The sequence below is a fragment of the Bos grunniens genome, chromosome 1 (assembly GCF_055505025.1).
Source record: "Bos grunniens cultivar Pamir isolate PY7600 chromosome 1, Bosgru_T2T1.0, whole genome shotgun sequence".
In the NCBI taxonomy this organism is placed as follows: Eukaryota; Metazoa; Chordata; class Mammalia; order Artiodactyla; family Bovidae; genus Bos; species Bos grunniens.
Window position 1 is genome coordinate 20272405 of NC_141165.1, and position 25744 is coordinate 20298148.

The 25744-nt window shown below is 40.5% G+C and overlaps 1 protein-coding gene across 6 annotated transcripts in view; it reads left to right on the plus strand.

The window, feature by feature from the left end:
• The first annotated feature begins 16818 nt into the window (after positions 1 to 16818).
• Positions 16819 to 25744, plus strand: part of ACP3 (acid phosphatase 3) — a 60800-nt gene continuing 51874 nt past the window's right edge. For 3 of the 6 annotated variants that reach the window (XM_086351230.1, XM_086351040.1, XM_086351137.1), the window contains exons 1-2: positions 16821 to 17052; positions 25383 to 25478. In XM_086351230.1, the coding sequence (XP_086207356.1) occupies positions 16927 to 17052; positions 25383 to 25478 (222 nt within the window). In that variant the 5' untranslated portion in view covers positions 16821 to 16926. Of the gene's footprint in view, positions 17053 to 25382; positions 25479 to 25744 lie in introns of all 6 variants that reach the window. The other 3 variants (XM_086350951.1, XM_086351323.1, XM_086351405.1) reach the window with 2 other exon arrangements.

Here is a 25744-nt window from a genome sequence, read left to right on the forward strand (position 1 = left end):
TGCAGTGTCTCATCAGTCACTCAGTGGGACACAAAGAGGGACAGTAGCTGGGTCACCTGGCTGCTCAGACCCCTCCACTCCTACCATGTTGAGGGGCACTCTCCCCCACTCCTTCTCCCAGCAGCTGAGGCTCAAGTGCCTGCCCTCCTGCCCCCTTTCCCCTGCTCAGGTGCCTGAGAAAGGATCATTTTTAGCACCTGGCCTCTTTCCCTGCCTGGAGGGAGCCCAGGGGACAGAGTAGGGAAGAAAGTCGCCAAGGGGGATAGGGAGATCTGGAGGTAGGGCCCCAGGGGATATCTGATTGTTCTGTTCTGCCCACTCCAAGGAGGCCCAGGCATAGAGAGGAGCCCTTAGCTACACTGCAGCATGGAGATGAAGAGGATGCTGTTCTGGTCCTGAAGCTGGTAGTCCAGTTCACCCAGCAGTTCCCAGTCAGCATCGTTAATCACCACCAGAATCTCTGGCCGTATGCTATCTCCTTGTATGAACATCTGTGGCAGTGTTGATTTTATTATTAATTAATTATTTTTTTATTTTTGGTTGCACTGGATCTTTGTTGGTGCATGTGGGCTTTCTGCAGTTGCAGAGAGTGGTGGGGAATACTCTCTAGCTATGGTGCCCAGACTTCTCATTGAGGTGGTATCTCTCATGGAGCACAGGCTCTAGGCACATGGGCTTCAGTAATTGTGATGCAGAGCTTAGTTGCTCTATGCTGTGAAGTCTTCCTGGACCACTGATTGAACCCTTATCCCCTGATTTCATAAGCAGATTCTCTTCCACTCTACCACCAGGGAAGTCCATCACACATACCTTTTAGCAAAGATATGGCAAATGGTTAAAAATATAAATTTAATATTCAGGAAATCCTGGATTTAACCTGACCATTATCCTGTATCCTGAGAATACCTTTTAACATCCAAACTCTGCTTTCTTCCTCTGTACATTGGAGATAATAGCTACCTTTCTGTTGAAGGAGGTCATCAAGTGGACACGACCTCTGGTTGATCCGCAAGCTGGACCTGAACAGTCAGAGTCTCCTTCCCTGCTCCCCTGTCCTTGGAATATAGGTTGTGCCCATTATTTCCATAGTGGGAGTCATCTTCAAGGATGTAGCCTTGAGAAAGTAATGTGTTACTGAGATCATTTATACTGAATACAGAAGTGAATCCTACTAAGGTCAACATGTAAACTTTTAAGAGTCTAGTGGGTTGTCACAGAGATCTGCTACTCTTGCAGCCAAAAAAGACAAGCCTCTCACGTGAGTTCCTTTGGTGATTAAACCTGCCATTTACCAGACTGAACTGGGATCCTCTTTCCTCTTCTCTCCTTGCCCTCTGTGTAGGGGGCCAGTATCAGATTTCACCAAGGGAACTCCCAAGGTTAAGAATAAACACTTTTAGGGTTATTGTTGTGTGATGTGATGCCCTGTCACAGAGTCTGACATTAGAAAGCATTCAGAAAATGTCATATATTTCCCTTAGAAAGTGCTTTCACCTAATTGTGTGAGTTTAACCACCTTCCAATGGGCCTTGTTGGAGCTCTGGTAAGTAACTGACTACTTTTCAAGGTTAGAAAGGTTGGAAGACAAAAAATAATGTGTATTAAATGTATATATTTTACATAATAGTCAAAGCTATGGTTTTTCCAGTAGTCATGTACAGATGTGAGAGTTGGACCATTAAGTAGGCTGAGCGCCAGTCTGTGTCACCACAGTGGTCCTACACAGTACCAGTGACTCATTTAAGTGTGGTGTTGTGATGTTACTTAAGTCAGTAGAATGTGAGGTGAACGTTTTCTTTACAGATTGAGTCATGCAAATGAAATACCCATTCTTTTTCTGCATCTGGCTGTTTCCAACTGCATTACATTATAGCAATATGTATAGACAAAGCAGCTATACCTACAATAATAGCAACCATATTGAGACCATGAATAGAGCTAATCTAGAGGAGATAAAAAGGGAAAGAAATAACTTAGACTCTTGATGACATCCTTGAGCCCTAAATTAACCAACAACAAAATGTTCTACCTCTGTACTACTCGTTACAAAAATTGAAATGGTTCTTCAGCAACTCATGGCCCAAAGCATTCTCATATGTGGCCTCAATAATAGCAAAAATATTCATCCAATTTCTCAAGCCTAACCTAGGAGTATTTCTTGATATCCCCATCATATTGTTATGAAGTCCAGGCTCATGCTGCTGGCTACATCCCCCAATAAATTGAGGGATGAGTTGCTGGGACAAGGAATAGTGACTTTATTTGGAAAACCAGCAAACAGAGAAGATGATGGACTAGTATTCCAAAGAACTGTCTTACCCAAGTTAGGACTCAGGCTTCTTTCATACTAAAAGGAGAACAGGTAAAGTCATGGTCCCAGCCAGATTCTGAAGGGGCTGTGTTCACTTCTCTTGTCCTACAGCCATTCACAGTTGGGCTGGTCAGGATGTTTCCTGTAGCTGAACAAAGATATTTTAGCTTAACACTCAGTACTCCGGTGGCAGGGTTCCCAGAGATGGGCCTATGTATTAGTTTATAGGCAACGTCCCTTTAGTGATTAACTTGTAATAGGATACAAAGTTTCTTTTCCTATTATGTACTTATTTTCCATCTTTCCACCTCCTTACGTCTACCTTGATCCACGTCATCTCTCTCCTGGGTCAGTTCCATACCTCCTGACTCATCTCTTTGCTCGTCTATTTCTTGACAAGTTGTTGTTGTTGTTCAGTCACTAAGTTGTGTCTGACTTTTTCTGACCCCACTGACTGCAGCAGCTCATCTGTCCTCCACTATCTCCCAGAGTTTGCTCAAATTCATGTCCATTGAGTCAGTGATGCTATCTAACCATCACATCCTCTGCTGCCCCCTTCTTCTTTTGCCTTCAGTCTTTCCCAGAATCAGGGTCTTTCTTGACAAGTAGCCACAGTGATTTTTAAAACACTTGATGAAAATTCCTCATTTGTCTTCTTATTGCATTTAAAGTAAATCCAAACTCCACCACTGCACACAAGGCCCTGTGGGATTTGGCCCCTTCTCCCCTCTCTGACCTCATCTCCTCCGCTCTTGCCCATGTTACCTAATTTCCAGCCACATTGGCCTTTGATAGAACAGCCTTGTTCCCAATTTAGGTTTACTCTGCCCAGTCATTTCTGCTCCAGATATTTTCAGAGCTCAGACCTTCACTTCAGTCAGTCTCACCTGGAATGTCACCTCAGAGATAACCCTCTCTGACCACCCATCTAGTGTAACCCCACCCACAGAGTCTCTCACTCTTTTATGATTTTATTTTATTGTGCTTATGGTATTTATTACTACTTAAAATTATCCTGTTTCTTTATTCATTTACTTGTTTCTCCTTGCAAACAAAGTTTTACGAAAGAAGAAACTATTTAGATCTGTTAGCTCCAGCATTCTAAGAAATTAGAACAGTGCCTAACACCTGCAAATAACCAATTAACATTTGTTTGAATGAATATGAAGCGATAGGCTTATACCCAAAACCAGACCAGCTAGATTCTTCCCCAGGATTTTTGAAATGGAGAAGAAGAGTTATTTCTTCTTGGATGCAACTTTGGTTCAAGTTTCAATCGAGGTGGGAGTGAATGTGTAGTTTGAGAAACTGAAGCCACAATGGAGCAAGAAGGAGAAAGAAGAATGAATTGGATGGACCCCAGTGGCTCAAGTCCTACGTACTCATTGATCTTTACCCTTTCCTTTGTTCAGTTACATGAGACAAAAATTATTTTCCTGATTAAGATGAACTAAATTAGATCACTTTCCACCAGAAGAATCCTAAGTAATAAAGTGGACAAGAGGCTTCGGTGCCCTCTCAGGGGAAGCACAGCATCAGGCCTTCAGGGGGAAACCTGAGCAGGAGGCAGAGACCTAGACTGAAGCCCTGCTCTTCTTCCCATCGACACCCAGCAAATGAGAACTGCCCTTCACTGTCTAGAAAAATAGAGGTAGCAAATCTTCTGAGCATGCATGGAGATGTGATGCTCAGACCTGGCTTCAGGAACAAATTTGCCAGTGAGTTCCAAGGAGTACCGTTAGCTAACAGTCTCCAGTCACAGTGCCTTTTGGGATCCACCAGTGTTTGATGGAGAAGGCAATGGCACCCCACTCCAGTACTCTTGCCTGGAAAACCCCATGGAAGGAGGACCCTGGTGGGCTGCAGTCCATGGGGTCGTGAAGAGTTGGACACGACTGAGTGACTTCCCTTTCACTTTCCAGTTTCACGCATTGGAGAAAGAAATGGCAACCCACTCTAGTGTTCTTGCCTGGAGAATCCCAGGGACGGGGGAGCCTGGTGGGCTGCCGTCTATGGGGTCGCACAGAGTCAAACACGATTGAAGCGACTTAGCAGCAGCAGTAGCAGCAGCAGTAGTGTTTGAACTGAGGCCACATTCTTCTCTGGCAGCCTCCAGACTGCCACTAAAGTGGTATACTGAATTTCAGGATTCCTATATTGCATTGAAATCCCCACTTTGCACACTGAGACTGCCTCAGGATTTCCCCACAGTCTGAGGCTTTTTCTACCTAATCCTCCTTCCATCTATATCTCCTTTTCCCAAGTATCAGACCTGGATCATGGTCTGAAAGATCTTCTTGCCTACTCCTTCTCCCTTTCTTCTTTGACAAGCACTAGTGATAAGGAATCCACCTACCATGTAGGAGACACAGGAGAACAGGAGATGCCATTTGATCCTTGAGTCAGGAAGATCTCCTGGAGGGGGAAATGGTGACCCACTCCAGTATTCTCGTGGGAAAAATCCCATGGACAGAAGAACCTGGCAGTCTCAAAGAGTCGGACATAACTAAGCAACTGAGCATCATTATCTGCGCTAAAGAGCTAGTGCTTCCAACTCTGTCTTGGCATCTGCTTCCTGGAGGACCTAACCAACACACTGACCAGGAGCAGGGCCAGGCCAACAGCCTTTCTGCTACCTGAGTGCCAAAAGGGAAGAGAGCATGAGACACAAGCAGAATGGAAGAAAGGAGGCTTCTGGGATGGCCATGCTTGTGGTTTCAGGGCAACAACCTGTTTGTGCTTGATGGGCAACTGAGACCCTCTGTTGAAGGAAAGACAGAGGGAGAATCTGCAGGAGGCCATCAATAGCAGCAGTGGTGGAATAAAACAGAGGTGGGTACAATTTCCCTGGGTCTTTTTCTCCTCCTTTCTTTTTGGGGCTTCATATGAACATATTAGATGTTTTTAACTCTGGATTCCTGCATTTTGCTTATAAAACATTCCTTTAACTACCACACCAATTCTCTTATTGCTGGCTATAACTGCACAAGGCTCTGGGCATTTCCTGAAAAGGAGAGAATTCTCTTTCATCACAAGAGTATGTTCTGTCTTTCAAAGATCACAGATACTCCTCTTAGGAGGATGCCTCAGGCAGCTGGAAGACTGCCTTGTCCGGAGCTAGCCTTTCCAATCCAGCACATTATGATATAGCTTTCACACTGCAGCCTCAGATTTGTCTCCTTAGTTTCTGCTTCCATATATCCCTGTTCACTGCCATGTGAATTTTCTATCTTTGTTTGATGAAATGAAGATTTTGAAGTTAGATAGATGTGAATTCAAATTCTTACACTGTACTTTTTAGCTATCTGCCTTTCTGTCATGTTGTGGGGATTACATGAAATAAGATGTACCAGGAAAAGTTCAGAGCATACAGTAGGCACTCCATAAATATGAATACCCTCTCTTCTTCTCCATCCCTCTAAAAAACTCCTGTGTCTAACACCTAGTGTTCATCCTTTCATGTTGACTTCAGAATTCCCATTCTTTACCCTTCTGTGTGAACTCTGCACAGCTGCCCCCACCCACCTGTCTGCCACCCACACTTTCCTGTAACTACACCTGTCACTGAGTTTCACCATCACAAATCCTCTCAGTCAGGATGTTCCATATTCCTCCCCCTCCAGAATGAGGAAATTGTAATGACACCATAATCAACAATGCAGTGCTCATGAGATGGTGGGCTAGTGGTGTGCTCGAACCAACTGATACTTTTTGCAAGAGCCAGTTGTTAAATTTTCAGGACTTTCACAAGCTGTTTGCTAAACATAGTCATTATTCAAAATTAAGCTATATACTCTCTCTGCCTCTCTCTCCATCCCTCTTCCCTTCTCTTTTCTCTCTATGCCTTTCTTTCCTTCCCTCTCTCCCTCCTTCTTTCTCCTCTCTTCTCTATTCCCTCCTCTCTCTTCTCTCTCTCTTTCTGGTTCTGCCTCTCTCTGTATATCTCTATCTTTCCCTCCCTTGCTCCCTAAAAGGAAATGTAAAATTAAATAAATTAAAAACAAAGATAATAAACACTCAAAATTCATCACTTCCAAATTATTTTACCACACTGTATTATCTGTTCCCTTGAGGTGATTGATATGTATGATGGAGATACTCTATATAATGGTTAATAATGATGTGCTCATCTCTTCCCCGCTCTATGGTTAGTGACACCATGTTAATAGCTTGAAAGTACCTGTAGTAAGAATATTTACACCATGGAAATTGGCAAACACTACAAATCAGAATTTTTTTCAGAGTGGCTGTTAAACCTTTACAACACACCATTCAGTGGATTATTTTAAATGTGGTCCAATAGTAATCACTAAAGTTATGAAAGTACCTAAAACAAGTTAAGCTTTAGCAAGATTATTCACCTTCAAAATAACCTGATCCAACTCCTTGCAGTTCCCCAGAATGTAGCATAATCTCTCCTTCCTCCATGTCTTTTCTATTGACCTAAATAATAGACTAACAGATGATTAAGTCAATGTTCCTCTTCTTAGCAACCATAATATTCTGTGCTTGTTTCTCTGAGTTCAATACATTTTGAGTGTTTGCCTTTGCTCATAATATAAGATGTGCCTTAGGAAAGTCATACTTGATATTCTAGGGCTTGTTCATGCTATCAAGATCTTCAACACATTTTTAATCACTAGCTTGCCTGTAGCAACGTTTCTCAAATATTTGTTCTCAGGACCCCTTTAAGACTCATAAAAACAGTTAATAGCTTTTGTTTATCTGGGTTATATCTATTGATATTTACTGCTTCCAAAATTAATACTGAGGGTATTTTATTTATTTATTTTTTTTTAGTTTTATTTTTTTTTTATTTTTTTTTATTCTTTTTTTATTCTATTCTTCCAATTTTATTTTATTTTTAAACTTTACATAATTGTATTAGTTTTGCCAAATATCAAAATGAATCCGCCACAGGTATACATGTGTTCCCCATCCCGAACCCTCCTCCCTCCTCCCTCCCCATACCATCCCTCTGGGCCGTCCCAGTGCACCAGCCCCAAGCATCCAGCATCATGCATCGAACCTGGACTGGCAACTCGTTTCCTACATGATATTTTACATGTTTCATTGCCATTCTCCCAAATCTTCCCACCCTCTCCCTCTCCCACAGAGTCCATAAGACTGTTCTATACATCAGTGTCTCTTTTGCTGTCTCGTACACCGGGTTATTGTTACCATCTTTCTAAATTCCATATATGTGCGTTAGTATACTGTATTTATGTTTTTCCTTCTGGCTTACTTCACTCTGTATAATAGGCTCCAGTTTCATCCACCTCATTAGAACTGATTCAAATGTATTCTTTTTAATGGCTGAGTAATACTCCATTGTGTATATGTACCACAGCTTTCTTATCCATTCATCTGCTGATGGACATCTAGGTTGCTTCCATGTCTTGGCTATTATAAACAGTGCTGCGATGAACATTGGGGTACACGTGTCTCTTTCCCTTCTGGTTTCCTCAATATACTGAGGGTATTTTAAAACACAAGGTACACAGGCACACATTCAACTTGCCGTCAAGACAATGATGTCATCACATTTAGAAAACTCCAAGGAATACTCAGGAGAGAATGAGAGTGAAAAGGAAAATAATATCTTAGTATTGTCATAAAAATATTTTTGACCTCATGGACCCACAAAATAGATCTCAGGAATCTTCTTAAAGGATCTTGGGGACTCATAGAAAGAGCTCAGAGCCCTCACCCCACACTTTAAGAACCACTGTGTTATAGTAATTCTTCATCTGAACAAAGTGATCAGATAAAAGTACCCTGTTTGGGGTTGAGTTCAGTAGATTTGTAGGAAAGGATTATGATTTAGGATTAAACATAGTAACTATGGCCCTTGTAACTATGAGATCTTTAAGAAGAAGTAGACTTGGCTACCATTCTTGTGAATCATTGTTTTGTAACATGGTACCAAACACATTAATCACATACGTAATTTTGATAGAACTAAGCTAAGGTATTTTTGTTTTTAGAATATATCCTTTTTCAAAATGTTAATTGAAGAATAGTTGATGTACAATATTATATAATTTACACATGTATAGTGATTCACAACTTTTAAAGTATATACTCTGTTTATATAGTTATTTTAAAATATTGGCTATATTCCATATGTTGTACAACATATCCTTAAGCTTATTTTATACAGAATAGTTTGTACTAAGGTATTTTAAATACAGATAAATAGTATTTTTGAGCAAGTGACATTTTGGCATTATTTTATGATCCTTTACATTACTTTCCCATAATGTCAGTAGCAGCACTAAATTTAAAATCCTTCAGCTACAAAGACCCTCGTCTTCTGTTAGCCTTTCTGACAATGAAAATACAAGGTCAATAAATAAAGATTTCTATAGTTTTCCTTTGAATCATAAGACTTTCGTGATTGAAACAACCATATGGCTTTATAATCTGGTCCAATCCACTACTATCTGTATATTACTATAGTAATTTCTCTGAAGAATTTACTTTGTTGTCCAAACTTGGGAAGATAAATAACTTTTCATTTCCTATATCTATATGGTAGCCAAAATTATGTCATGTAACCAAAGTCCTTGAATTTTTTATGCTAAGAATAATATTTCTGTGTTCAACATTATTTCTTGTGGGCAATGTTAGGTAGAGTATGAACTTCAGGTTACTCAGATTTATTTGAGTAAATTTAACAAATCTATTGAGAATGATGAAGGATGAATGGGGGTAAACTAGATATATTTAGAATGTTTTAGGAAGCCTACTCTTAACGCCCACCCAAAACTTTTCCCAAAAAGTGTCCCCATGTTGTCTTGCAATAATTCCCTGTAAGGATGATTAACACCACACTTCCTGAGGGAGGGTATATTTCTTCTGGGGTATGCATTCATGTGTGTATGTGTGTGCGCATGTGTGAGTGTTGTAACAGGATGGAAGGATGGTAGTAACAGCATCATGGAGTGTGTGCCCCATAAGTAATCTAAAATATTATTTCTGTTAAAATAAATGCAGGCAGAGCCAAGAGTATGAACTCTACTGAATGTACCTGATGACACATTACTTTGATTCCTTGAGGTTCTTTATTTTTTGTACTTGTTAACAAGAAATTGGGGTCTATATTTGTGAATATGTTACAAAGTTTAAGATGTTTATCTAAAATTATTAAGTAAAATAAAACAGACTATCACATAAAATGAATAAGCTATATTAATTTTCAGATCAACCATGGGATTAAAAATGTCCCTCCTTCAGCTGACTCCCCCCAAACACATCCCAATTTACAGAAATTAGCAGGTCAGCAGCCAAAATTAGGAGAAGGGAGCTTAGAAAATCACAAAGCTTTGAAAGACTCAGAATCAAGAGGTAAAGACTGACATGACTCTACTTGTCCAAAGAAAGTCATCCAAGCTGTAAAAATGTCCATCCTTCTTGAAATGAATAAATGGAAAACCAGTTTAGAGACACTATAAGAAAGCTTCAAAATGTGTTAGGATTTTTTTTTTTTAAGATAAAGTAGTTGACTTGTAAAGATTCATTCATTCATTCAACAAATATTTAATGAACCCCCACTAGGTGCCAGGTATTATTCTATCCAATGGGGCATAGCCTTTGCTCTCATGAAGGTTAAAATTTCTAATGGAGGAGATAAACAACAAACATATACACACAACATAATGTCAGGTATAAAAAGTGCTATGGCAGAAATAAAAGAGGGTAGTATGATAGAGACTGCTGGAAGCTATTAGTTTAACTGGGACGGTCAAGGAATGCTCATCTAAAGAAGTGCAATGAGAGAATCAGCCCATTGGAGGGAAGACACAGCAGAGAGAGGGAGCTGTAAAATGCAAACTGCGTGAAGCAGAAGCCTGTGCAGCTTGTCTGAGCAAATGATAGGAACGAGTTGAAGAGGAAGGAGGAGCCAGACCAAGAGGAACCTTGTAGCCCATGGAGGAATTCGGGGTTCTATTCTAAGTATAGCAGGAAGCCAATTAAATATTTTTCATAAAACAGTGACCTAATTTGATTCAAAAAATTCTAAGAACAAATTGAAGACTTTCTAAATGGGTATTGTATTATTCTGGAGTTTTCACAATACTACAAGTTATGTAATGTCTTTAATACAAGACATATGAAAAGGCGGGGGTGGGGGGGCAGGGGTGGGAAACAGGGCTAAAAATTGAGGCAGGAGAAAGGAAACTTTCTATCATCAGTAGTTTAGGAATTGGCCATAGAATAAGAACAGGCATAATCAAGTGAGAAAGTACACATAGCAAATATTAGACATTTAAAATTGTCTGACTTTAAAGAGATGTTTTTCCATTGTAATAAATTTGGGAAGTTGGGAAAAGATAAAGAAGAAAATAAAATCACTTATAATTATATCACCCAGGAAAAAACTTATTATCAAAATATCATGGATGTCCATTCAGTTTTTCTTCAATATACATGCATACAAAATGAGATAGGATAATATTTTTGTAAGTTGTAAGTTCTTTACCTTTGAAATATAGTAGAACAAATATAGTATTCAGTCTGTAAGGCTATAGTAAAGGTAAGACAGTGATAAAACGACATTTGCCTGTCTTTGAGGGGACATATTAACTAAGGTTCTGAACCCAATTCCAAACTCGATGCATGTGGAAATTTCCCCACACCAACAAGCAATTCTTGGATGCCAGCAGGAAGTCCTACAGTTCAACTCAATTCTGATACTATCTACCCAAAGATAGAATCAGACTCTTTTGGTAAGGGGCTCAATCCCAGCAGAGCACTCTCTACTTCAGATGCAAGTCCCAAGCCTAGGCTGATACCTGTAATTCTAACCAACCAGCTTCAAACCAGAAGTTTCAAGGATTCCCTACTCAGGTTTGAATACTTTGCTAGAATAGCTCACAGAATTCAGGAAAACTAGTTTACTCACTAGATTGCCCATTTATTATAAGCATATATTAAAGAAATGGACCTTTATTTCACAGCAGCATTATTTACAATAGTCAAAATATGGAAGCGATCTAAATGTCCATCAATAGATGAATGGATAAAGAAGATGTGGTATATATACACCAAATCTCTCTTTTTTTTTTATTTTAATTGGAGGCTAATTGCTGTATATTGTCACCCTGCTTATTTAACTTATATGCAGAGTACATCATGAGAAACGCTGGGCTAGAAGAAGCACAAACTGGAATCAAGATTGCTGGGAGAAATACCAATAACCTCAGATATGCAGATTATACTACCCTTATGACAGAAAGTGAAGAGGAACTCAAAAGCCTCTTAATGAAAGTGAAAGAGGAGAGTGAAAAAGTTGGCTTAAAGCTCAACATTCAGAAAACGAAGATCATGGCATCTGGTCCCATCACTTCATGGCAAATAGGTGGGGAGAACAGTGGAAACAGTGTCAGACTTTATGGTTTTGGGCTCCAAAATCACTGCAGATGGTGATTGCAGCCATTAAATTAAAAGACGGTTACTCCTTGGAAGAAAAGTTATAACCAACCTAGATAGCATATTGAAAAGCAGAGACATTACTTTGCCAACAAAGGTCTGTCTAGTCAGTTCACTTCAGCTCAGTTCAGTCACTCGGTTGTGTCCAACTCTTTGCAACCCCATGAATCGCAGCACGCCAGGCCTCCCTGTCCATCACCAACTCCGGAGTTCACTCAGATTCACGTCCATCGAGTCAGTGATGCCATCCAGCCATCTCATCCTCTGTCGTCCCCTTCTCTTCCTGCCCCCAATCCCTCCCAGCATCAGAGTCTTTTCCAATGAGTCAACTCTTCACATGAGGTGGACAAAGTACTGGAGTTTCAGCTTTAGCATCATTCCTTTTAAAGAAATCCCAGGGCTGATCTCCTTCAGAATGGACTGGTTGGATCTCCTTGAAGTCCAAGGGACTCTCAAGAGTCTTCTCCAACACCACAGTTCAAAAGCATCAATTCTTTGGCGCTCAGCCTTCTTCACAGTCCAACTCTCACATCCATACATGACCACAGGAAAAACCATACCCTTGACTAGACGGACCTTTGTTGGCAAAGTAATGTCGCTGCTTTTCAATATGCTATCTAGGTTGGTCATAACTTTTCTTCCAAGGAGTAACTGTCTTTTAATTTCATGGCTGCAATCACCATCTGCAGTGATTTTGGAGCTCAAAAAAATAAAGTCTGCCACTGTTTCCAGTGTTTCCCCATCTATTTCCTATGAAGGTGTGGTTAGTCCTAAATGTGAGAAAAGCAGTTTTATTCCAAGGGGCAAGGTTTATGAGGAAGGCTAGGTTGTATTATCCAAATAGATGCAGTCAGCTTTGTTTCATCTAAAAGTACTTGGTTCCTTTCCATTCTCCACACGTCAGTATACTCCTCCAAACGTGGCTTCATCCCACCCAAACATGTGTTTCCTTGCAGAGAGAACAAGGGAAAGTTAGATCATTTAATTTTAAAACAAAAAAGTTCTCTCATCTTCCAATTCTTAGCACCACATCAGGGAACCAGGGAGAGGACAGTGAGGTACTCAGTTTGGGCACATAATTTAAGGGGGTGCCAAAAACCTCAGTAATCAAGATAAATATTTTGACACAATATTTAAAAAAATAAAAATTAATGTAAAACAATTTAGATGTTTTTTTTAAATATCAAAGATTTAAATAAGGACAGTATGACTGATAATTTTCCTCTTGCCTAAGGCTCTAATAACATCTTGCAGGGCACTGTTTCTAATATTATCTGAACCTACCAAACCAGAGTTTCTGGGAGTGAGCCCCAGGGGTTTGTATTTTATTAAGCTTCCAACGTGATTTGTATGCACGCTAATTTGTGGAGTACAGGAAAGATGTTCTGGTGATCGCTGAAGTTACATTTTGGTAACATTCCAATGACATAGTCATTGGTTATATGAAATGAGATTTCTCTAAATATTATACAATAAAATAGTTATTTTAAACCAAGGGTCAACAGACAAACACACCCAAAAACCACAAAATGATCAGTTCAGGAGTAAAGAACTTTTACTAAAAACACATTTTACATTAAATTTTGCCTCAAAGAAGCTAATATTTTAACGAGGTTCTGATACAAAAATTTGCCTTTGGTGGCCTCTGTACAGCAGCATCTTCCAGCACAGATTCCTAAAAGAGCCCCTGCCACTAAAATGTGTGCCTGGAGGACTGGGAAGAGAGAGGACCCTGAAGTCAATGGTGGCTTCAAAGGCATCTCAATCTCGCTCTCTCTTTCTCCTTTGTTTTGCAAATAGAGAAGGCATGTCCAGTAAGAAAGAGCATTTCTCTCTTTAAAAAAAAAAAAAAAAAAAAAGCCTTTATATTGACTGTTCATCAGTATGTATGATCAACAGTCCATAAGGCACTGAGGGCCAAATAATAGAATTGTGAAGATGTAGCAAGCCATTTTCCAGGACTCCAAAATCACTGCAGATGGTGACTGCAGCCATGAAATTAAAAGGCACTTACTCCTTGGAAGAAAAGCTATGACAAACTTAGACAGCATACTAAAAAGCAGAGACATTACTTTGTCAACAAAAGTCCATACAGTCAAAGTTATGGTTTTTCCAGTAGTCATGCGTGGATGTGAGAGTTGGACCATAAAGAAGGCTGAGTGCTGAAGAATTGATGCTTTTGAACTGTGATACTAGGCAAGACTCTCGAGAGTCCCTTGGACTGCAAGGAGATCAAACCAGTCAGTCCTAAAGGAAATCAATCCTGAATATTCATTGGAAGGACTGATGCTGAAGCTCCAATTATTTGGCCACCTGATGTGAAGAGCCAACTCATTAGAAGACCCTGATGCTGGGAAAAGTTGAAGGCAGGAGGAAAAGGGGACGACAGAGGATGAGATGGTTGGATGGCATCACCGACTCAATGAACATAACATCTTTTCACCGGGAGACAGTGAAGGACAGGAAAGCCTGGCATGCTGCAGTCCATGGGGTCACAAAGAGTCAGACACAACTGAGTGACTAAACAACAATAAGTCAGAGAGTTCAAACACAGCAGTCCTACCTGGGACCAACCAATACACCTATTGATGGATCTCAACTCCAACTAGACTCTTACTATCAAGGTCAACTTAGTGCTTTTATAGCCTTTTATCTACAAAGGATCATTAATTTTTTTTCCTATAAGAACTTGTTCATTGTCATGGATTCTATGTTACACCACCCAGAGCTCCTTTCATGAGCTGAAGAGTTAATTTCCCCAAGCTCTTGGGAATTTGTTGTCTGACGTCACTCAGCTGTCAATTGCTTTGAGAACTGCCATTATAGAAAAGAGTCATTTCAACCCACAATCATTCTCCCTGCTGGGAACCCCTGCCTCCAACAACTGGCTAAAAAAAGCCTGGCTTCCTCACACCAATTCAGGACAACTCCAAAAGGCCATTCAATTTCAGAATTCATAGCATGGTCAGCTGAGGCCTTCTCTCTCTCCCCAAGTCTGTTTATTTCTCCTCCCCTTCCTGTTTTGATCCTGAGAGCACTCCCTAATAAATTTCCTATATGCAAATCTCTACCAGGAAGTTTACTTTCCAATGAGCCCAACCTGGAACTTCCTCACATTGAATCAATTAGAGCTTGAACACTTTGCATATGATAAAAGAAGTACCACAAAGGGAAAAATGTGATTTAGCCAGTAAGTTCTGCTAATCATTTGCACTAACATGATTGACATGTCATTGGGGTGTCCAAGACACCCCAGTATTTTTTCAAGTCTCACTTTCAATAATACCATATCCATATGTTTATTCCAAATGAATTTTTAGGTCTTTATAAGGCCATATTAATTTAAGGTTCAGGAGACCAAAGAAAATCCTAAAATGGGATCCATTTGAATTTAGAGTATCTTTCAGACTCAACTGCATGGTGTTCAGAATTACATTTTTGATCTTCTCCTCCATTTACAATTTGATGAACAAACTAGAAGTTAGGATGATGACTGAAACAGAGTAGAAATAAAAGCCATTCACTTATTCCAACCTGACTTAAGTTTGAGTTGAGATGTATTCAATTCAAGCAGCCTTTTTCTGGCTCTTTTAATAAAAAGCTATTGTTCTCATTCTTACTTGGAAGGCTAAAAGGAGCCCAGAGGAGGTGACACAGTGAAAGTAGGGTCTGGATGAGAGATAGTTTATCCAACCTAGCACAAGACGGCACAGGTAGGTTAAAGAACCAGAGCCATTATCAGAAAGCATGAAGGCTGTAGTCAGAATAGTGCCAGGTAACAGTCAAAGGGTGAGACAAGGAATAAGATAGGAGAACAAAGAACTGGCTGATTCTTGAGAAAATAAGGCACTGTGAAGAATCAAGTATCTGGCACAATTGAAGGCACATTGTTCAGAACTAAGCAGGTGGTCAGCAGCTGCTGGAACTTTCTTTCTCAGGTTGCCCAGAACATACAGCAGGAATCCATGTGGCAACTTTGTCTCTGCCCACCTGGGCAACTTTTCAATTTTCATCTCCTTTTCTCTGATGTATCTCCTCAATATCTCATGCATTAAAAATGACAGTGGGGACTGGCAGGTGGAGAATTCAATGGTAAAGAGAGGGTCACAAGTTCCCTTAAATGCCAAACCCTAACCACACATGCATTCATTCTCCACACATATTCTCCCACACCAGAAGAGGCAACAGCTCTCCCACCAGCCACTTTCTACAGCAGCCTATGATCATATAACAACAGAGGTCTCCCCAGTGCACTGTACCAGAGAATGAGGGGTTCTCTCCATTGATGGGGTGGGAGCATCCTGACAGGCAGCTCTGCACCAATATCCTATTTTAGCCTGTATGGGGCTGACAGGTTGGGAAAAAAGGAAATCTAAATTCTCTCAGTCTGGATTATCCTCTTTCATAGCATCCCTGATTAGATCACTGCTGTAGAAGCAAGGCTGTGACTCACCCAGACTATATGACTCCCGGTCAGAGTCGGTGACTAATAACAGAACTCTAGGTCAGTTTGTTGTTGTGTTTGTAAACTGTCAGGTTAGAAAAGGTACTTCTAATCCTAACTTGGGGATACCTCAGATGAGCCCCAAATAAGCCCCAAATATCTTAAAGTGTGACTAAAAATTCTCAAAACAAAGTTGTTCTTACTTTTCTTCAACTTAAAAATAGGCTACATGAGAGTTTTAGGGAAAAAGCCATATTTGGCCTGGAGAATATACCCAAAATATGCTGGTATATGCAGTTCCTTCCATATTTCTCTCCCTATAATTCTACATTACCAAAAAGATTAGAAGTCACTAACTTCAGGTTTCCAAAGTTGAGGTCTAATCCTTTCCCAAGTGACAGCCACAAAGCAAATGTTGTATCACACCCCACCTAAAGAAAGGATAAAGATAAGGCAGAAAAGAAATATCTAGCCGTGTGCTCTATGACCCTGAGCAACAGCTCTCCCTTGTCTGGGCCTCAGTATTGTAACTTAAATCCAGAAGACCATGAACTCTGACACTCAGCCAAAAATGATCTGACCAGACACAGGCTAAATCCCTCCCCAAGCTACCTGGAGACTGGCTCCTCCCAGTTCCTCCTTCCCTTTCAAACTCTTGGTTAAATAGCTTCCCCTCTAATGGCTTTGCCCTGAAAGCAGCACATCCCAACTCTAGCCTGAAGCAGCTCTCCCCAGGATGAGAAATGCTGCCCTCCTCATGACCAGGGCAACAAGCCTTCGCCTCAGCCTGTTGCTTCTGCTTTCCTTCCTGCCGGACCTGGACGGAGGTGTGAGAGCCAAGGAACTGAGGTTTGTGACATTGGTGAGTAGACTTCTCTCATTGCTTTTCCTTTAAATCCGTTTGCTACCAACAGGGTCTGAAAACCAAGTGTCCGTTTCATTTCACCCTAGTATAGTCTCCCAGAGACCCAAATCAGAAAGTGAATAAGCAAGTTTTGCAAGTTCCTTGTAAAAAAGAACAAACATGTCCTAACAAAATCCTGTTTGGTTTGGATAATTTTTTACTTTGCCAATGTTATTTACCTAGTCACTTACTGTGCAACTGCCTTAAATGTTTTCCTCTTGATAGCCACACGAGACCAGGAGGTGCCTCTTTAGGTCTGTTTAGCACCAGTAGCTAGACTGGTTTCATTTAATGATTATTTGTTGGCAAGCCAAAAAACTGTCATTTTCTCAATTTAATAACCCCTTCCCTTTTTGTTTATCAGGAAACTAGAAAACACATTTATAAGCAGACTTTGAGCATAAAACTAAAACCCAAGAATTCTAGGATGACTTCCTGAAACAGATATGGTTGATCATTAAAATCATGTTTTTCCCCACCCATGTGACATGCTAGGAAGCGTGACAAATTAGGAAAGGGGGATGGGAGGCTAATGGATGTTGTCAAGGAAAGAAGATATACTGTTGGCATTGTTTTAAAAAATAGATAGGGAGAAAGTTTGTGAAGTAAAGGGGATTAAGGGGATTAACCACTTTACTAACCGTCCTGAAATTGATTCTTTTATAGCTCTTGGTTTCTGTCTTGATCTTTGATTGTCTCTGTTTTTTTATTTCTCTTTTTCCTGTTTCACTCACTGTCTCTCTGCCTCTGACCCTCTCCACGTATTTTATAGGCTCTCTCCATCTTTTTTTCTTTATCACATCTTTTCATTTGATAGAGTAGAAGTATGCTGTTAAGTACATTTTCTTCCTGAAAGGATATCCAAAATTTATTTTTATACTTTCCAGGGAGGTCACCTTTTACTTAAAAATTAAACATGAAATTCTCATTTTTCTCAGCTTGCTGTACTCAGAACTTCTTTCTTTCCCTTCTATAGAAAAATTTCATAACCATATGTTTTTGCAAATCATGATTCTTCATCCAATAAATCTTTACTAGGTCATGAGTCAACAATGAGAGAGAGAGAACCAGAGGAACGTATCGTCAATTTATTTACGAACGATTCACCAGTGTTCACAGAATTCAGGCTTCTGTGTTGAAAAAGAAAGTCTTTATAACGTTGTGTACTTTATATAGGGAAATCCATTTGAGTTAGACTTTTACTTATATCTGCAGAAATTGCACTGTCAACAAGCTGGCGGAGGGGTAATCCTCTTCTAGATATTACAGTGAACTCGCACCTAACTGCATCTGGTCCATTCTCTCCTCCCTGTTTTACAACAGCCCAGGCTTGCTTCCCTGGCTACCAAACTGTTGTAGGTTTCCCTTCTCTCTCTCCATTCTTGGTTAACATGTGTTCAGGAACTACAAGTTAATTCTTCCCTAAGAAAAAGCTTACAAAGTTAGCTCTCTTGGAACTAAAAGATTTAACAGTTACTATACAAGACTAATGTTAACAATTTTTCCTACCACAGCTTTCTTCCATTAATGGTAGATTGAGGCAACAATACATGTCTCTTTACCATAAAACTATATCTAAGGACTTAAGCCAGAAGATATCACTATATTCTTCTTATTGATTATAGAAAATATCTGACTATAAATGGTTTGATTATATACCCACGGAATTCCCTAAAAATGATTAGGAGAACCAGAGTGAAAGAAAGATTGTTGTCGCTGTGTAGTCACTAAGTCCAACTCTTTTGTGACCCCATGTAGCCCACCAGGCTCCTCTGTCCACGGCAGGAATACTGGAGTGGGTTGCCATTTCTCTCCCCAGGGGATCATCCTGACCCAGGGATCAAACCCACATCTCCTGCATTGCAGGCAGATTCTTTACCACTGAGCCACTGGGCAACAGTTCTCAGATTTAGCAAACAAAAATCTCAATGAGATTTTCAATATGAATTATGTTACATTGTCCTCCCAACAACCCTACAAAATAGGGTTATCAGAAAACACAGGATGCCCAGTTAAATTTGCATTTCAGATGAACATCAAATAGTTTGTTAATATACATATGTTTACATGCAATATTGGGGCATCTTACATTTTTGTTTGCTAAATCTGGGAACTGTTCTATGAGGTTTTTGTAAAAACCTTATTAACCCTGTTTTATAGTTGAAGGAATTGAGGCACAAAGAGACTAAGCAAATTGCCCATGATCACACAGCTAAGAGTTGAACCCAGGCTGTATGATTTCAGAAAACTGCCCTTAATCACTAGACATATTCTGTTCCTGCCATGTGTGTCCAACCCAGAACATGGAGCTGAGGCCTCCCCAGCAAGGTCTGTGTGTTGGCTTCACACATATTCAGCAGTGGTTTTCCACTGCAATCCAAGAAAAATAAATCTTCCTCAATTCTGAAAAACTGTTCTTGGCAGAAATAGCAGGAATCTGTCCATTTCTTGTTCTCTCATGAACAGAGTCACCATGTGCCTTTTGAAACAGGTTCACCAGTGCATATCTAGTGGAATGCTAGTTTGACAAGTTGTTAACAGGTTTTGCTTGATTTTAAAAAATAGGTTTCTATAGTCAAATCAGTTTTGGGAAAAAAATGTGAATTAAACTGTGTTTAAAAGTCTCTTAAATGTGGGACTTTGCAGAGTTTTGAATATTCTAATATAATGTCCTTAAAGTTTCTACTTGACCTTTCATCATTTTTCAGCAAGGAGAATTGAAGATATTAGATAATTATCATGTCCGCTGGAACGTTAGGCTAACAGGTTTGCACTCAATTTCTACCGCCTGTGAATTCTAATGTATTTTGTCTTGTGGGAGACACACATCTGTGTGTAAGTACACTTGAGGAGGGCTTCTCTCCTCTCTACTGTAGGCTCAGTATCCTCCTGGGCCGTAAATACATCCCATTAGTATGCCAGGCCTTTCAGCCTTCCTCATGGGGAGTACAGGGTGCGTTCCCACACTGAGTCCCTTAAGAAGCAGTTGGCTTCCCTTCTAACCTCTGAGGTGTCATTTATTTACTCAACTCATTCCTTTCTACCCAAAGTCTTTCACTTTTTAATTCTCTTTACCAAAGGAGTTGTTTCTCATTTCCTAAAAGGAAGAAAATTAAATAAACTTATTCTTCATGGCAAGGTTTGTGCATCAAGAAATGTTCATGACTTGGAACATACCTAACAAAATAGGAAGTGGAGTTTAATTCCACAAGCCAAGTTCTCTTAGCAACCAAGTGAATGTGCCAGGAGATGCAGAAGCTGGACATTCCAGGAAGACAGAACATGAAGGCCCTGAAGCTGGAACACACTTAATGTACTGGATAGAACAGCAGAGTCTCCTCTGGCTAAGCATGCTTAGCAAAAATGTAAGGGAAGAACATGGCCGTGGGCAGGACCACATCAGGTAGTGTCTAGTGAGCTATTGTAAGGACTTTGACTTTTATGCAAAGAACAGTGGGAAATGATATAATGTCTGAGAGTCAGTGGGAGTACATGAAACAAGACTGGCCACACATGAGCTGATCATTGTTGGAGCAAGTGATGGATTCATAGTGGCTCATTATAAAAATCTCTATTTTTGTATATTTTTCTAATTTTCTGCAAAAAAAAAAAAAAGTGTGATAGAATGAGAGGACATTCGAGGGTTCTAAAGCAATCAAGACACTATTCTGACTTACACTTTAGAGCTCCTGACTGATGTCAGGGAAGGGGGACTAGACAAGATGTCCTCCAGTCATCAGGGTCTCCACATCATACACAGTGCACCAAATCTGGTCAACAGACTTAGTGGAGCAGAATCAGTCACATGGGTACCAAATCTTCATTCTTTTTAAAAAGTTACCTTTGATTTAGTAGTAATAGTGAAAGTTGCTCGGTTGTGTCCAGCTTTTTGTGACCCCATGGACTACAGACCACCAGGCTCCTCTGTCCATGGAATTCTCCAGGCAAGAATACTGGAATGGGATGCCATGCCCTTCTCCAGGGATCTTCCTTCTCCAGGGATCAAAGTCTCCTGCAATGCAGGCAGATTCTGCACCATTTGAGCTACTAGGGAATCCCCCTTTGATTTAAAAGGGTAAGGTAAATGTGATATGGCAGAGAAAACAATGGGCTAGCAATCATGGGAGGGAGGCAAGAGATCTGGATGGCTTATTTCATCTCTTTAAGCCTTGCTTTTCTTATTTTTTCAGTGCAGCAATACTGCCAATCTGTCCTTACAGAGTTGTAAGAATTAAAAGAGATGGCAGGGGAAAGAGTTGTACAAAACTACCGAAACACAAACCTAAGGGGTTGTTATTATCCTGGATGTCTTCCTATTGTAATTAGTCCTTTTGTATTGCAAATTTGTAATTTGCAAATAGTCCTAGCGCAGAACCAGTAGGTTCAGTACCAGTAGTAGAGTAGTACCACTAGTCTTAGGCTTCTAAAGGATTTGATAGACTGTGATTGCTGGACTGAGAACAGAAGATATAAATTTTGGCAGGGCAGCAGCTAAGAAGATTGCCCTGCCACAGACTTTTAAAAAAATGCCTGAGCATAGTCCAAAGCCTCCAGGTAAAGTGAAGAAACTCCAGAAGCTTGAGAATGCCACCTTCATGTGCTTGAGGGACAGGTGTGCATGTGTGCACACACACACACACACACACATATACATTTTGATTTCTAGCACTGGAGGTGGGAGATGGTTCATTAAGTGTTTCTGTGGAACACCCCTTCCAAAGAGTTCATAGCATGTGTGAGCCACTACTTCAGAAGCCCTGAAAACCTACTGAAATGTCCCTGTGTGCTCAGTCATGTCCGACTCTTTGCAAACGCGTGGAGCCTGCCAGGCTCCTCTGTCCATGAAATTTTCCAGGCAAGAATACTGAAATGGGTTGCCATTTCAGGAGATCTTCCCCATCCAAGGACTGAACCCACGTCTCTCACTTCTCTTGCATTAGCTGGCATATTCTTTACCACCAGACCACCTGGAAAGCCACTGAAATGCAGGGGAGTACAATTATTCCTGACCTGTAAAACAGAGCAGGAAAGCTTGCCCACGTCTTATGGTCTTGTTTCAGCTTTGCTCTTTAAGATACTCATCTAAGGATACCACACTTGTTTTTCTCCCCAGGCCATTCTGTCATTTAGTTGCATATCCTCAGATTTATCTGTTAAATAATATTTGAGGATGTTTCTTATATCAAGGTTTTGGTTTCCTCTGATGCAACACAACTCCCCCCCCCCCCCACACACACACATAATTTCTAATTTTAGTTCATAAAAAAGCAGCAGGTCCAAGATTTTCCACTGGTGGAAGGCTAAGAGGCATGTTAGAGCAGAGAGAAATGAGCCTTTTACGTGGGTTCAGAAGCTGGTGTTGGACTCACAAAACCTGTTTGTATTTCTGCTCAACCACTTATGCACCGTGTGACCTTGGGCAGGTCATTTAACTAAGGTCAGTTTTCTGGTGCGTGAAATGAGGATAATGATAGTAATTGCTCTGTAGAATTGATGAAAGGATTAGATATATGAGAAGCACAGCTTCTAGGACAAAGCAAGCATTCTAAAAGTGTTGAGTTATTGTGATTACAGGCTGGTAGGAAGTGTAACTTATTTTGCTATAGTGTCTCTCATCCAACTTCTCTTTGGTTCAGTGGCTCTCAGCTAGGGGTAGTTTTGGCTCCTGGGGGACATTTGGAAATGTCACAACTGGGGAATGCCATTGGCGTCTAGTGGGCGAAGGCCAGGGACATTGCTAAACATCCCTACTATGCACAGGACAGTCCTCCACAGCCAAAATGCCAACTGTGCTAAGGATGAGAAACTCTAGAAACTAAACAATGTGGAGTTTATAATCCACTTAAACCATATAGTAATTTTGTTATTCAGATCTGGGAAAGTTTTAGTCGCTTAGTCATGTCCTACTCTTTGCAACCCCATGGACTATAGCCTGCCAGGATCCTCTGTCCATAGACTTCTCCATACCAACTTGAGTGGCATGCCTTTTCCTTCTCCAGGGGATCTTCCCCACCCAGGTCTCCTGCATTGCAGATTCTTTACAGTCTGAACCACCAAGGAAGCTCTCAAGTACTTTGCACAATTACCTGGGATCTAAAAAGTGTAAAATGTGTTTTGATTGTGGAAAGAGAAGCACTAATGATTAGCCTCAACAATTTCTGATCACGATCAAGTCACCCCTAGTGACTAGTAACTGTATGTGCCCACCAGAGAGTACACAGCTAAGTGACCATTCATGACAATAATTCCTTACCTGACCAAAATAGTTTCTTAAGATCCACCACACCATTGTCCCTCTGTTTCCATAGCCTGTTCTACCGAGATTTCAATTTCTTACCAGTTCAGATGGCCAAAAGATAAGTTTTCTTCAAACACCAGAGACACAACCCAGGTCTTAGAAGCCTCCCTCCTTTTCCTTTTCCTGGAATCCCATCTCAAAGATGACTTAAGTCTGAGACTGTTTCTTACTCTGTGTCTGCTGAACTGTTTTACAAGATTTCAAAAGAACAGCCTCTTGGCTTTCTTTTCAGTGGAGCATGTTAGCTAGGAAGTATGCGTGACCAGTGCAGGAAGTCTCAGAGAATGCAAGGTGTTAGGCAAGCCCTCCTCTGTATTAAAAATGTTTGCTGACACCAGTGCAGACTTCATCTTGTATTTCTTGAGTTTTTCTTTTCTTATCTTTGGCTTATAAAATATCTTTGTGTTTGGTTTGATATGCTATTCAGAAAGCATATTAAAATCAAAGTACCAAGGTTTCAACCCTGGTTCGTTTCCTGGGACAGGAAGATCTGCTAGAGAAGGGATAGGTTACTCACTCCTGTATTTTTGGGCTTCCCTTGTGGCTCAGCTGGTAAAGAATCTGCCTGCAATGTGGGAGACCTGGGTTCAATCCCTGGGTTGGGAAGATCCTATGGAGAAGGGAAAGGCTACCCACTCCAACATTATGGCCTGGAAAATTCCATGGACTATATAGTCCACGTGGTCACAAAGAGTCAGACATGACTGAGCAACTTTCACTCACCAAGGTTTCAAAAGTCCAGACTACCCTCCCCAAAGAGTAAAATGTGCAAAGAAGCATGATGACATGCACACAAATCCAGAAGTATGTTCTTAAAGTGTTGATAATTAGCTTTTCTAATCTCACTGGCAAGTTCTTTATCCTTAACTTCCTAAAAACTAATAAATCATTGGCCAAAGATGGTCACAAACTGTATGTAGCATTTAAAAGCGACTATTATTATATGTCAAAATGTTAACACTATTACTACTATAATCATAATTAGAGAGGGGATATTTCTCATTAGTGGAGAAGGCAATGGCACCCCACTCCAGTACTCTTGCCTGGAGAATCCCATGGACAGAGGAGCCTGGTAGGCTGCAGTCCATGGGGTCGCTAAGAGTCAGACACGACTGAATGACTTCACTTTCACTTTTTACTTTCATGCATTGGAGAAGGAAATGGCAACCCACCCCAGTGTTCTTGCTTGGAGAATCCCAGGGATGGAGGAGCCTGGTGGGCTGCCATCTATGGGGTCACACAGAGCCGGACACGACTGAAGCGACTTAGCAGCAGCAGCAGCAGAATTTCTCATCAGAGCTTGTCTGTAATAAAGTGATCTTGCTAAGCTTTGTTTTCCCTCTTGCCCTATCTGATGTACAAATCATTCTCCACCTGTGGAGACCTGTGGGTCACCTGACTTCTAATGGCTTATCATTCTCATTCACATTACTTGAAACAATAACAGTTCACTAACAGTTTTCCTGTGTTTCTGGTAATGTGAATAACAAGATGATGAGCTATTAGGACAGTGTTAGTAAACTTAGAATAGCAGTTCTTAGCCTAAAATTTACTTGAGGAGGTTTTTAAAATCCTAATGCCCTGGCTGCATCTGAAACTAATTAAACCAAAATCACAAGGGAGGAATCCAGTCCTTAGAAAACTTTTAACTTCCCAGTTGATTTCAGCAAGCATCCAGTGTTGAGAACCAGAGGTTTAGAAGAAACCTCCATCACAATAAAAAAAAAAAAAGTAAAAGAAAGTCGCTCAGTTGTGTCCAACTCCTTGCAACCCCATGGATTATATGGTCCATGGAATTCTCTAGGCCAGAATACTGGAGTGGGTAACCTTTCCCTTCTCCAGGGGATCTTCCCAAACCAGGGATCAAATCCAGGTCTCCCACAATGCAGGTGGATTCTTTACCAGCTGAGCTGCAAGGGAAGCCCTCTATCACGATGAACAGAGGTAAAACACCTAAGCTGGTAACATTACTATCTCAATCTATTTTCAGGTTTTTAGGCATGGAGACCGAAGTCCTATTGAAACCTTTCCTAATGATCCCATTAAGGAATCCTCATGGCCACAGGGATTTGGCCAACTCACTCAGGTTGGTTGAATTTTCATCTAAGGGTTTCTTATGAGTCTTAAGGGAAACTGTGGAATTGTTAACAATATATTGAAACTGTATAACTATTTTAGTTACTCAAATATGGGGAAGTGTTTTTGCACAGGTACCTGGAATCTAAAAAGTGTAAAATGTGTTTTGTTTGTGCTCAACAATCTCTGATCATGATCAAGTCACCCCTGGTGACTAGTAACTGTAGGAAAATTATGTAGAATTTTATATAGAATTATAGACATATATAGAATTTT